At 35.1% G+C, this 14,017-nt stretch overlaps 1 protein-coding gene across 2 annotated transcripts in view; it reads left to right on the forward strand.

Moving 5' to 3' along the window:
* Positions 1 to 14,017, forward strand: part of DST (dystonin) — a 417,658-nt gene that overhangs the window by 179,364 nt on the left and 224,277 nt on the right. For both annotated transcript variants that reach the window (XM_023520357.1, XM_011375009.2), the window contains one exon: positions 1,822 to 1,883. In XM_023520357.1, the coding sequence (XP_023376125.1) occupies positions 1,822 to 1,883 (62 nt within the window). The remainder of the gene's footprint in view (positions 1 to 1,821; positions 1,884 to 14,017) is intronic.

Below are 14,017 nucleotides of genomic sequence, written 5' to 3' on the forward strand. Positions count from 1 at the left end.
ATATTTTGTACACAACCATGATTTTAGCTTTAGAATAAGTTTTAGAAGTAGAATTGCTGGGAAAGAGTGTATGTATTTTTAATATTTACATTTTATTTATTGATTGATATTTAATAAATATTTGATATTTATTGGCAAATTGTTCCAGAGCAGTGCTGTCCAATAGAAATTTTTTATGATGATGAGAACATTCTATATCTATACTGTCCAGTGTCTTAGCTATTAGCTACATTTGACTAGAGAGCACTTGGATTGTGACTAGTGTAACTAAGGAGATGAATTGTTGATGTTACTTATTTTTGATTAATTTTAATTTAAACTTAAATAGCCATATGTCATTAGTGGCTACAGTATTAAATAGTACAGGTCTAGAAGATTTAAACCAGGTTACATTTCCACTAGTGATATATATGAGTGTTCTCTGTGTCCTTGTCAACATCAGTATTTTTTTTTTTTTCATAAAATCTTGGCAATTCGATAGGTTTAAAAGGCTTGTTTTGTGTCATTTTATATTGCTATGATTTACTACTGAGGTTGAGTAGCTGTGGGCATCAATTTTTTTCAACGGATTAACCGTATGCATATATTAAGAATTTCATCTTTTTCTTAGTTCTTTTTTTTTGTATTAATATTAGTAACCCTGCTTCATTGATATTGTTCCCGGCTGATTTGTTTAAATATTTTTGTTTGTATTTAAATTATTGTAAAGTACATAAGTACTTTTAATAAGTAAGACAAGGATTTTCAAAGAAATTTTAGTTCCATTAAAATAGTTTAAGAGAGTTCAGGGATAAAGAATGAGAAAGAAAAGAGAAGAGAGCAAGCCATGTCTTACCTCCAAGAAAAGAACAGAGAATGTCTGAACTGTGGCGAAAGAGGATAAAAGATCACCAATGAAAAAGAAAGAGGTGTCCCCAGATGCAGAGAGGAAGGAGGAAGGAAGCCAGAAAGTAGGGAATCACTGCCCAGAAGCAGGGAGGAAGAAGGTAGTGTAGCTCTGATTGTTAGCTCTAGCGTTGGAAGATTATGATTCTCTTTTAAAATGATAACTCGATGAACATTTCAATACTCATTCTCCTTTAACCATACGAAGCCTTCTCTACCCTTCTCTGCACTGTGTCTGTAGTGACAACAGGGCAGTACGACTCTCAGTTGTAAGGATCTAGTGAGGCTGTTTCTTTTTTACCAGACAATTTAAAACAGGGAATCTAGGAGAGAAGCAGCACAGTTAGTTATTAAGCCAGAGTTCACTTCAAACCAAAGCACCAGAATGTGAGTCCTGCCTATGATCACAACTGTAAATTATTTGCTAAGAAAAAAAGGAAAAATAAAACTTAAACTATTTGATGAATAATCACGAACAAGTTTTTTAACCACTCTAAGTCTTGGTTTCTTTTTCTCTAAAATGATAGTGAAACTACCTACCTTCCCTCTTATGGCGGTGAAGACCAAATGGGATGTAATATGTGGTGAAGTGCTTTGGGAAGTTGAGTGCAAGGGCTCACTCGAAGCTATAAAGTTTAGGTTAGGCATCTTCATGGTGGTGGCGGTGGTGATGGGGGTTATGCGACAGAATACACAAAGGACATTTGTTTAATGGAATAATCTTGGCAAATACAACACTGGGAAGAGACCAGTCTAGACAGACAGCTCTTTACCACTTTTTACAGATAACCTAAAGTTGCTAGAATTTAACAAGAAAATTCAAATGCGCTAAACAGTATTCTTTGAATACTGTATTTTCATTTATATGCATAATCACGATTAAAATCTATTCATAGATTTTACCAACCTTTTTTATATCTTTTTTCTCCTTTCTAGATGAACGGGACAAAGTTCAAAAGAAAACATTTACAAAATGGATAAATCAGCATCTCATGAAGGTCAGTTTATATTTCTTTCACATGTTAGAATTGTTTTTGCAAACTTTAATTTATTGTTCAGTAATTGATTATATAGCTCTGAAGCACCACTTTTCAATATCAACTTGAAAGTTTAAATTCTAGAGCTTTTCACATGCATTTTGCCATCTATAATTCTTTGGTGTGTGGCCTATGGGTAAGGATGGAGGTGTGAAGATAAGCACCCAGTGATTATAGTGCATTCTGTAACAATAGTAAAACCTATTATTATCGGACTCTAAAGAATATCAACGGTTTAAGAAATATGTAACTACTTAGGGTATGGAAAAACTGAAATTCTCAGTAAGATTTTTTTCTTTCAAGATTCAAACCAAGTTCTGGAATCAAATTTATGGGGATGGAAGAGGGTTAGAGGAGAATAAAGACAGATTGTAGAGACAGAAATCTAGACTCATTTTACTTTTTGTACTTAGTATGACCCAGAAATTGGTACATATATACATTTTTTTGTGAAGCAGTTAATAGCTGTGGTTCTTAAAATTATATTTATTTGTGTGTCATGGGTCACCTTGAGAATCTGATATAAGCTGTCCAGAAAAATACACATGTATACAAAATTTGCATACAGTTTCTTAGAGTTATTAGAACTCACTGAAGCCCTTATGTGAATCTCAGCTAATTAATATGATGGCTAAGTGGAGGGCCAGGGGAGGGAAAGAGCAATTGGGGGGATCATTTTATGAACTATATAGATGTCTAACCAATGCACTTATACTTGAAACTAATTTAAATAAATAAATTTATTTTAAATAAAGAACCCATAGGACTTCACAGTTAACAATTTTAGTCACTTCATTTTTTTTTCTCCTTTTATGGACAGTTGTAAATTGGTGGTGTTTTAAGACTGATGTTTGGGACTTGGACAGAGTTTTCTCACATAGAAACATTATTTAAAATGTGGTTATATTCTTAAGCTATCCTACAATTCCTATTTAAACCATCATGTAGCATTGGTCTGGTACCAATAAGGTAGTAGCATCTAATAACTTTCTATAAAAGTGATTCTTATTTCAGGGGGCATATCAGAATTACCTGAGAGGCATTTCAGTTCCCTCTCTCTTACTACCCATTACCAAAATCCTTTTCCTAAATTCTGATATGTCCTTAAGAATTTGAAATAATTCTTAAAAATGTTGCTCTTTACAAATTATTATTTTTAAATTTATTTTAATTTAATATTACTTAATTGTTGCTTTTCTTTTTGCCCTAATTAAGGCTCTAAGGAAAACTGTTCTAAGTAGTCTGCTTCTTCGGCCATGAGGTGGTTGAGAGGTTGATCCCAGAACAGACTTTCCTTCACTGGACTTTTATTTTATAATTGTGTATTCTGTAAACTTAGAGCAAATTGTCTGTAAAAAAAAGACTGTCTCCGACAGAGTTATCAGTCTGTGATATGTAAGCCAAAGATGGGAGGCAGCAAGAGGTCAGATAGACAGGGAGTCGTGTCTAGGTTTTGCGATTTATTATTTCTGTGACCTTAACCTTCTTAGACCCTCATCTGTAAAATGGTGGTAACGATAGGTTACTATGAGGTTTTAAAAAAGATAATCTAAGCATAAAGCATGGCATTTTGCATATGGTAAACACTCAGTAAATGAGAATTTATGGTAGACAGAATGGATTGACTTGGATGGCATCAGACAAAATAGTAAAGTATGTGTAAGTTGCCTTTGGTGCCCTTCTGCCTCCCTTATCTAAATCCCTTTTCTTACCTCAAGTATTAATCCTTTTTAGTTCATGCATTTTAGAAACAGCTGGGATTGTGGGTTCAGAATCTATTGAGGAGGTAGACTGTCCTGACGCAGTCTTGCCTTGGAGTCCTGCTGAGACACTGAAGAATTACTTAACGTAGTCCTGTTAGCGTCCCCTCCCCACTCCCTGCACACCCCTGCCTCATCATTTATGGGTTGATCTTGGGGCCCAAAAGCCTTTTCTACTCTTCTTCTTCCACACACTCTCCTCACGGGAAGGGAATCAATGAAGACTCTGAAGATTCTGAAGGTTCTGAAAGGTTGGCAGCTTTCGGTCCTCAGTTGCAGTTTCACTTAGTTCCACAACCAGAGGACATCTTCCAAACCCTCTGGTTGGCTTCCCCCATTTAATAGAAAGGGAAACTTGCCATAGCTACTTACTGGTAGAGCTGCGCAGGAAGTCATGAAACAAGGATATGAATTAGAATGAGAGACTGTGTAGTGTTTGATTTCTCTGTGCACTGTGGTATGTTGCAGGTCTGCCAGCAGGTTCCCGTTGGCTTGAGATTGTGTTTACTTTTTTCTACCTCATAATTTCAACTATTTGCTAATTAATCCCCGTGATTTCGGAAGTTATGATTTATGCAGCTGTAAAATAGTATATACCCAGTGCCTAGGGGATGATTCAGGCATGGTCAATTTTTAAAGGTTTATATGACTGAGAAAAGTAAATATTTTGGAGCTTTTAAATGATTTCTTAAGTTACTATTATGTTCATATGTGTAAACATTGGTTTCTTAAAATATTTGCTTAGGATTTTTTAATATAATTTTTTTTCCAGAAAAAATTGATATAGCCTTATTTTATATTTATCGGAGCTAAAATTACATTTATTTAACATGAACAGGTTACTTAATTAAAACTTATATTCATTGGTGAGCAGATGTCTCTGGCTTTTTTCCAAATGTATTTAAATCTTAGTGTTCTGGTATTTCAGTTATTTGACTAATCCTTTCCTTAAACTGATTTTTCTGGCAAGAATGTTTTCCCTTTGATTCATCATTCTTCAGAATGTTTTTAAGAAAATGTCCAGTTAACATATTCAAGTCTCCTGCTTCTACAAGTCTGTTCACACACTGAGTAGATCAATTGTTTACCTTGCAAATTGTGGTAACTAGGTAAACCACTGAAGTCAATAACATTTATGTATTATTCTTCAGCATAATTTTAATTATTGTGTTAAAACATGAACTGCTTGTTTTTGAAAATGCCCGTGACTTCAGTCAGTTAAATTTTCCTAGAGAATTGTTCTGAAATATAAAATTGATAACTTTATCATTTACAGTATTTATTCTATTCTACCTTATGCACTTTATAAACTAGAGGGTCTTATATCACTCTTTAGTTTTTGTTTTTACTGGTCCCATGCACGTCTGTTTTGCTGTCCAGAAATTTATAAGATAGTAATATAAGAGATGACACCTAAGATTTAAGTCCTATGATTTAGTTTTTGTCTTGTTCTGAAGAACTTTAAAGATTAGAAGATTCCTTTTAAATTGTTTACTTAGACCTAGAATTAGAACATGAACTATGACCTAGAGGCTGTATTCAAAAAGAATAATTTAAGGTGATAAATGATTTTTAGGAGTCTTAAGAAGTCTATATAATAATAATGTACTTTCCTTGCATTGCATCTGTCTAACTGGTAATTTATAGTGGAATTATATTCTTCAGCCCTGGTCAGCTATACTGTAAATTTATTCATTAACATTGTATAATAGGACATTTGGCTTAAATTTTAACATATTGATACATAAATGCATTTGGAGAGGAAGAGGCCCTGGATTCCAATATTGAACCACACCCTGGTTGTTAGTAACCTACTTGGTTACCACACAGGAGACACCTAATTAACTATCAGATTTTTATCTGTGTTCCATCATGTCTTTGGAAAGCTTGATTTACTCATGGCAGAGATATCTTTTGCCCACATTATAAAGTCAACAACTTCATGGCTCCACTGAATCAATCACATTATTCTTTATTTTCTGATTTGGTGGCTAGAAGGAAATGTAAATCTCCAAGGTAAGAGCACAATGATAACTTTTGGCCAATAGAATAAGAGCTCTGTTTGCTCTGTATTCTTGACCATTGCGTTCTTATTGAGTAGTTTTACACCTGTGGGCACAGATGAAATAGGAGAATTTTTGAAGCATTGTCTTTATAAAGGGCTAATGAAAAATACCTCTTGTGAAAGTATAATGTAGTGTTTTGGTTCTTAAAATCTGTAAATAAGATTTTTTTTTTAAGAACTTAGACAAGTAGCTCTTAAACTTTAGCTGCATCAGATTCACTTGGAGGGCTTGTTAAAATAGACTGCTGGGCTCCACCCCAACAGCTTCTGATTCACTAGATCTGAGGTGGGGCCTGAAAATTTCCATTTCTAACAAGTTCCAAGAAATTGTGTTTCTAACAAAGTGCTGATGCTGCTGAGTTGGGGCCACATTTTGAGAACCGCTGTCATAGATAAATGGATAAATGTTACAATTAACCACCAGTTCCAACAAATATTCTAATATGGTTTAGAAAAAAATAGCTATCTTTTGTTGAATCGCTACTGTATGCTAGGCACTTTACAGCATTAATACCAATATTAATAATAATAAGGGCTGCTCATATTATTTAACAGGTAACCATGTGCCAAGATCTGTCCTTTTATGTCTTAAGGTACTTAAGACATAAGTACTCAAGACATAAGTACCTTAAGACATAAAAGAACAGATCTTGGCACATACAACAACTCTTATGGACAGGTCCTGACTAATATAATTATCCTTGTGTTACAGATGATGAAGCTAATGCACAGAATGGTTCCATATTTCCCAAGGTCATACAGCTAGTAATTCTCAGGACTTGTGTGGAAAGTAAGGCTAAGATAGATTACATAATTTTTCGTAGGTTGGACAACAATCTAAGGAGGAAGTGAAAACTACACCCTGGTCTGCCTGACTCTAGATCTTTTGCTCTCTCTACAATACTAACTTCTTAAGGATGAATTTCAAGTTGAGTGATTAAAACTAAAGGAGAGAAACTGAGCTTTACTTTTGGACATTGGTCTGATTTCTTTACAACTTGACATTTAAGTTATTTCTTTCCTGTTATAAGAGATAACAGTGTATATAGTAGAGGAAGGGTTAAAAGCTTTTTGGGGGGAATGTCTTATCAGAGACCCAAAATGTAGAATTTAGAAGCAAATCTTGCAAATCAGGTTTTTATAAATGTGAAAAAATAGCTTCTTTGGTAATCTTGACAACTTTAAGATAGTATGAGATATAGGGAAGAGTTTGAAGTTGTTCTGTACATAAATAGTAGCTTGAGATTAAAAATTCTGAATGTCTTCTCATCATGAAGAATAATGATTTCTTGATGATTAATCTTCATTAAAAAAAAAAAATATCCAGAATAACACTATGCTTACTTTCAACAGGACTGCATTGAACTTCTAGTAAAATCAGGACTGTATTTGAAGTATAGTTTAAGAAGTACTCTGTTTTCATGTGGCTTGCTGTTTTGTTAGAGATATTAAAAATACAAATGTGTAGATCCATTAAATAGTTATGCAGGGTAGCATAGGATAGTGTGCCAGAATGAGTGGCAAACAATAAGGGTTTTAAGAAATAAAACAATAAAATTTTAAGAAATTTGTGCCAGGCCAGGAAAATTGACCTAAACTGGATACAGAGTTGGGGACAAGGCAGTAAGTGGATGGTGTGCACGGAAGTTTGATGTCTTGGACTGCTAGGATTTGCTGGAAGGAGATCAGGTTGGATAGAAAATGGCAAAGCCAGGTAAGAAGCATATGTGATTGTTTAGCGAAAGATATGGTTGCAAGTTTTGGAGGGCAAGAGATACATACAACTGGCATTTTAGGAAGAAGCTTAAATTTCATGCTTAGGCATTAAGGAACTAAATGTAACTATATTGTACATTCCCTGACATGACTGACTGTGCGTCTTCACATAATAGCTCTGTGTTTACTAAATGAGTGAACCTGCAGAAAGGTGACTACTGGCTTACCCCAGGGAACTATCTTAATTTTTTCCTTTTCTTTGTAGCATGTACTTGGATGAAGGTGGAGAAGGCATGCTGATCTGTATCTGTAGAATACAGAAGGTCTGGCACAGACAGCACTAATATATGCGATGAGACCCCCAGGGGTGGGAGTTGGGGTTGTTGACCAGATTTACAACAGTGGTGCACCTGAATGCAGTCTCAGGTTGTCTTAATAAATTTGAGAGTCCATATCTCTTTGATACTATTCACTGGGTAGACCACATCCAGAGTATCTTGTTTAGTTTAGAGAAAGCATTTTAAGTGAAAGTGTCTAGAAGGAGACAGCTGTGATGGTAAGGGTCTGGAAACCATCTCTCAGATGAGGAATGGTGGGAACAAGTGGGGATGTTGGTATTAAGGAGAAATGCGATGCGTGTTTTCAGATATAGATAGGGCGGTCACATAAGAAAGAGTGCAATTTTGGGTTTATTTGATCCAAAGAGAAGATTGCTGGATAATTTCCAGATTTGAAGATTTAAGCTCAGTATAAAAAATATCTCTAAACATCCTCAATGCCCAGTAATAGACATTCAATTAAGTATTTTTTGATCTAAGCTATATTATGTTTCCTATTACTGCTGAAACAAATTATGCAGACTTGGCGACTTACAGCCATGAAATCTATTCTCTCATAGTTTTGGATGTTAGAGATCTGAAATCAGTTTTCCTGGGCTGAAATCAAGGTGTTAGCGTCTGCAAAACCTCTTTCCCAAATAAGGCAACACTCATAGTTTCTAGGGATTAGGAGACAATATCTTTGGGGTTACCATTGACTACTACATGTATGAACAGTTAAAACTGCCTGACATGAAATCATTCACGGCTTTATTGGACAGGGCACTCCCCAGCCATCACCAGATACCTACCACAGATTTGGGAAGATTTAGTTAGAGTCTTTCAGAGATGGAATAGAAATGATTAGTGCATCGATTGTAGGGGTCTGGACTAGGTGATGTCTAAGGTATTTTCCATGACCAAGATCATATAACCAAATGACTCTTTTACAAGACAAGATCTGTGAAATACTCACTAATTAATAAGGACAGACCAGAGAATTTTTGGATATAGTTTTAAACCTTAAAAAGTTTCAAAAATAAAAATGGTACAAGGAACACTCTTTACCCAGATTAACCTCTTGTTAACATTTACCCTGTTTGATTTTGAAGGCAAATGCCGTGTGTGTATGTACACATATACACATATGTATATGTATACTTTTTTGTTATCTGAAACATTAGAGAGTAAATTATATATACCATCGCCCTTTACCCCTAAATACCGGAGTATGTATTTCTTAAGACTAGAGATATTCTCTTCAATAATGATGCAGTTATCAACTTCATAAATTAACATTGATACTTTAATCTGTTATCCATATTTCAGTTTTGTTGGTTGATCTTTTATACCATTCCTCACCTCCAACCCCCCAGGGCAGGATCCAGTTGAGGGTCAGGTATTGCATTTAGTCGTTATGTCTCTTTAACCTGCTTTAATCAGCAACAGTTTTATGGCCTTTTTACAGACTTGTATTACATTAATAGTTTGAAGAATACAGAATAGGAGTTTATTGATATAGAATGGAATATGAATTAATAGCAAAATATATTTTGAACTTAAAGTTATTTAATGACAAGAAGACAAACTTTTTCTTTTTTCCTATGAGAGTCATTTAAACAATTATAAGTAGTTTTAGTGTTTGCTTATAAAACAGTGAACTACCTTTTAAACTTAGAACATCAAAATTTTACTCAGTAATTTTATCAAATAACTGTAGTTCCATCTTGTGGTCAGTTATAACTTTTCTCCTTTTCGACTTCCTTATTCATTATTATCATTATTGCTTCCTTCAGCATCACTACCATTTATTGACCATTCACTACTTACTAGATCCTAAACTAGATACATAACATATGTGATCTGATTTAATCTTCTTTCTACCAGTGAGGAGATAGAGGCTCAGGGAGGATGAGTTAATCTGTCCAGCATGAAGTAGCTAGAATGTGACAGGGCTGGGTCCTGTAGTATGGTTCTCAGTCCTTGGTCCCTCTGGTTCTACAGAAAAACTATGTCTTACTATCACCTTATGCCACAGTAGACATACCAGAGTTAAGGAATGATCAAAAAGAAATGAAGGCAGAGAAGTAGGAGGAAGAAAAGCAATATGCCAAGATACATTGTCGCTTTACTCAACTTGGATTTATCTCAGCATTTTTCTACATACCTTAAGTATTTACTGTTATGGCTCAGCCTCATTATATGGCCATAAATTTTTATTTGCATTCTTCTCTAATCAATATACTTTACAAGGATTTAGAGATATAGATAAAGGTATACGAAGAAGCCAAGCACCATTTGTGAAGGTCATTGTTTTAGCTGGAGAAAGGTACTGACTAAGGCATTTTCAAAAAAGAAAATAATTACAGTTTGATCAGTGGTGCTAACACTCTAAACTGTGTTGTCTAGGCCTTCACATCAGAAATGTCTGCATTCTGTACTAGGAAGATTAAAGCAGAAGAATTGTTTGTTATTTAATACTAGACTCTAAACTGCATGGGGATGGGGCTGTGTCTGTCTTTTTAAACAGTACTTCCCCAACACCTAGCATAGTGTGTGATACATTGCTGTCTTCCTCAGACCATACTAAGGAATTTGTTGCTTAATGAATGACTGAATCCAAATGAAACTTTCCCCCCTAGTTTATGACGTAGAACTATAACCACTACGATGGGGAACCGAAAGGTCGCTTTGGTAGGAGTGAGATAAAAGTCTGAAGGAAAAATCAGTTCATGACGATTTCTTTTAAAGCTGAAAAGACCTATTTAATAATAGATGTAGAGACTGAGGCCCCAAGTCAAACAGATCACGATCTGCAAGGCCAGACTTAGGATCCATTCCTCTGACCCCATTCCATGTTTATTTTTTTTTCATTGCATAATTCAGTTTCTCTATTTGTGGTTAGGTAGTAGAAAGTTTGCTCATATTCATAGATGAGATTAATTTATTTATCTAAGGCTACTAATTAGCTTTGCTATACTTATTCGCGATTATTTTAATCAGTTCAGAAATTATAAGAATATTGGCTACAGCTAGATTCTTCTCACTTGGAAATTCTCTAATAATATATTGATAAAATTAGTAGATTCTCTGCAATCTTATTGCATGTAGGGGATGGAAAAATATTTTTCTTCTACCCTTTTAAGTTCTTGGCTGATTCTATAACAAAAGACAGATTAGCAAGGTAAAAACATGTAAATGTATTTAATAAAATTTTTATGTGATACAGGAACCTTCATAAGGAAATGAAGACAAAAAGAAATGATTAAACCTGACTGTTTAAACGCTAAATTTGATGAAGAGTAGAAGTCACGGAAAAATGTGATAGGACGAAATAGAATGAGCCAAGGGTAGTGAACTGGGGGAGACTCAGCAAGGCCTCTTTGTTCGGATTCTTTTCAGCATCTGTCCACTTTCAGAGGAAAGGGTGCTCCTTTCCTCCAGACACAGGAGGATCCCTCTCACGAGAGGGTCTTACGACTTGCTTTAGGGGAGAAGGAGATAGGGAGTCAAAGAGTTGTTCCTGCACTTCCTGTTTCTCAAATTCCTTCAGCTTAAGATATTTAAAGTGCCATAATTTGGGATAGTGTGTCCTGAACCCTGTCTTGAGGATGTAATTAGGTTTCTTCGACGATACTCTCTAAGATATTTTTTTTTCCATACAAGCAAGTAGAAAACCCTGTTTCCAGGCCCTAGTCAGAGTTTGCTGTATTGTAAATGTGAGAGAAAATTCAGAAACTAATTTTAAAGGGGGCCAACAGAGGAAGACAAGTAGCAAAGAATGTGCAAGCCAGTAACGAGAGGGATGAAAGAGCATGCTCTGCAGGGAGAGAATTTGATAATGAAGGTGGCCAGGGAGTTAAAGGTAGAAGTGGGTGAAGTTAGACTCTCCTAGGAGTTTGGAAGCTGTTGCCCATATTAATAGTCATTTGATCGTAATATAATAGAGAAGAAATTTTTTTGTTGTGAATAAGAGAAAGGAGGTGACTTCAAAGGGACGCTATTGAAGCTGGGAAAACTTGCATACTTCTAAAAATACTGAGAGAAATGGCTGATGGCACCGTATGATTTACATTGCTAACATATTCTGACACTGATGTTTGCCTGAAGAATTTCTTATGAAAATTGTTCAAGTACTCTTGTTTGTGATTTTTTTTAAAGCTCTCATGGAAATATACTACCACTTTTTCAAATAAAATTTAAAGATTTCTTGGCATTATTTATAAGGTCATTTTTTGCTACTCATATGTACAGAGTCCTTAACATATGAATGAAGACTTTTTTAAGTTATTTTTAGAGGCCTGCATTTCTGTCTCCGGTTGGAATACGTTATAATGCTGGTCTTGTTCTCAGTCTAGCCCACTACATCTTATTTAATGCATATCCTATTTTACAGATGTTAAGTCCTGAGATCAAGGAGCCATAATACCCTAGAGGAGAAAGAATGGTCCCCCTCCCTATCCCCAAGTAGGTTTTAAGTTTCCAACCTCACTCCATTTCTTTGTTCATTCCTAGACTCACCCTCTTTCCCTGCCCCAGGAGCCAGGGTATGTGCGTGTCCTCTTAAGACATGTTCTTTTCCAGAACGTTCATATTCTGTTTTGGACTCTCAGGGTAGCTGGTCTCAAGTAGGGTCAGGAGGAAAGCTTGATGGGAAGCTTGATTCTCTGCAGTCTGCTGCAAATGATAGAGCACTCTAGCCATCCTGTTGGAAAATAAATCTCTGGTGGAATTTTGGACAGACTTAAGAAGTCAATTTGTGGATAGGAAGGCCAGCAAGGAGGTAAGCTAATCATGCCTGGAGTCTGTCCCGGTGGCTAGATTTTCTAAGCTGTTTCTACTTTATGGAGCATCTTCCCTCACGGTACTTTGGAACCCAATTCAGGTTAGGTATAGCATGGTGTCGAAGAACATAGGCTATGGACTAAGCTGCCTGGACTCACATTTCCCCACGACTGTTTTCTAGAGATGTGACTTTGAACCTTTCTAGGCCTTTGTTTTCTCATCTGTAAAACAATGGGAAGAATAATGCCCTCCTTCTATCTATACATCTTTAAGGTTATCCAAAAGCTTCAGGATTGTCCTTTTATTTTCCATAACGGTGGCAGTTGTGGTCCCAATATTTGCATTTTTATGAGTCATAATATTCGAGTCATAATATTGCCTATATAATGAAGAGACTGCCCATAATGCATAGCTAGAATGGTTTTATAACAATATTACAGTAATGGATGCCAGTTAAATAGTGAACTCTAACTAAGGAACGTGTTTTTCGAAACCTGGCCTAGACCCCCACTAACACCATAATTTTTCCTCCCATGGGTATGACAGTTTGAGGTGAGATTCTGTGAACATTTGGCAGCCAGCTGTTTGGATTATTTGTGAGCTATTGTATCACTGGGTGAATTTAGCTTGGATAAAATAATTCACTGAGCACAACCATGACATAGCATTTCAACCTCCTACCTGAGGAGAGAATCTGACATTTTCTACAAGAACATCCTTCCAATATTTTTTTAAAAAATAAAAACAAAAAACCCAGATATTTTAAGATCTCAAAAAAAAAAATTAAAACACTATTACTACTTACTGAATTTTTTGAAGAACTGTAAAAATTCCATTTCTTAGGTTTATGTTAGGTTTATAGCGTAGATATCCTGACAAGTTGTAAAAGTAGAAAATTTTCCTGTGGATTTATTGTCCGAGTTAATGGGTTTTAATGTTATCCTTCTTTTATCTCCACAATTTGTTATTGTTCCTAAATGTTTTAAACATCTGGCTTTTATTTTACATAAACTTAAAAAATTTAAGAAACCGTATTTGCAGACATCTTGATTCTATTGCGCATGGCATATAATAAAAAGCCATTTTTGTGTTTCTTCTGGGTTGTTAAATTCTGAAGTTTTTTTCTGGTAATTTTAATTTATGATTAATAACTTCTTGCTGAATTTTAAAATTAATTTATAGTTGACAAGATCAAATAAAACCTTTTCTTCCTTTTTTTCTTTTTCTTTTCTCTCTCTTTCTTTTCTTTTCTTTTTTTTTTTTTTGGTGGGAAGAGCAGCATTTTTCAAATCAGATTCCCAGGAACACCAGTGTTGTGAGATGCCCTGGAAAAAAAAAGGTTTCAATTGCCAAAAAAGTTTGGAAAGCAGCATTCTCTAGTTCAAGAGATTTACGGTACACATTAGCATGTCAAAGATTGAGAACTCTGTTTAATCCAGTGTTCCACAAAAT

This window comes from Pteropus vampyrus, unplaced genomic scaffold (assembly GCF_000151845.1).
Source record: "Pteropus vampyrus isolate Shadow unplaced genomic scaffold, Pvam_2.0 Scaffold260, whole genome shotgun sequence".
Taxonomy (NCBI): Eukaryota; Metazoa; Chordata; class Mammalia; order Chiroptera; family Pteropodidae; genus Pteropus; species Pteropus vampyrus.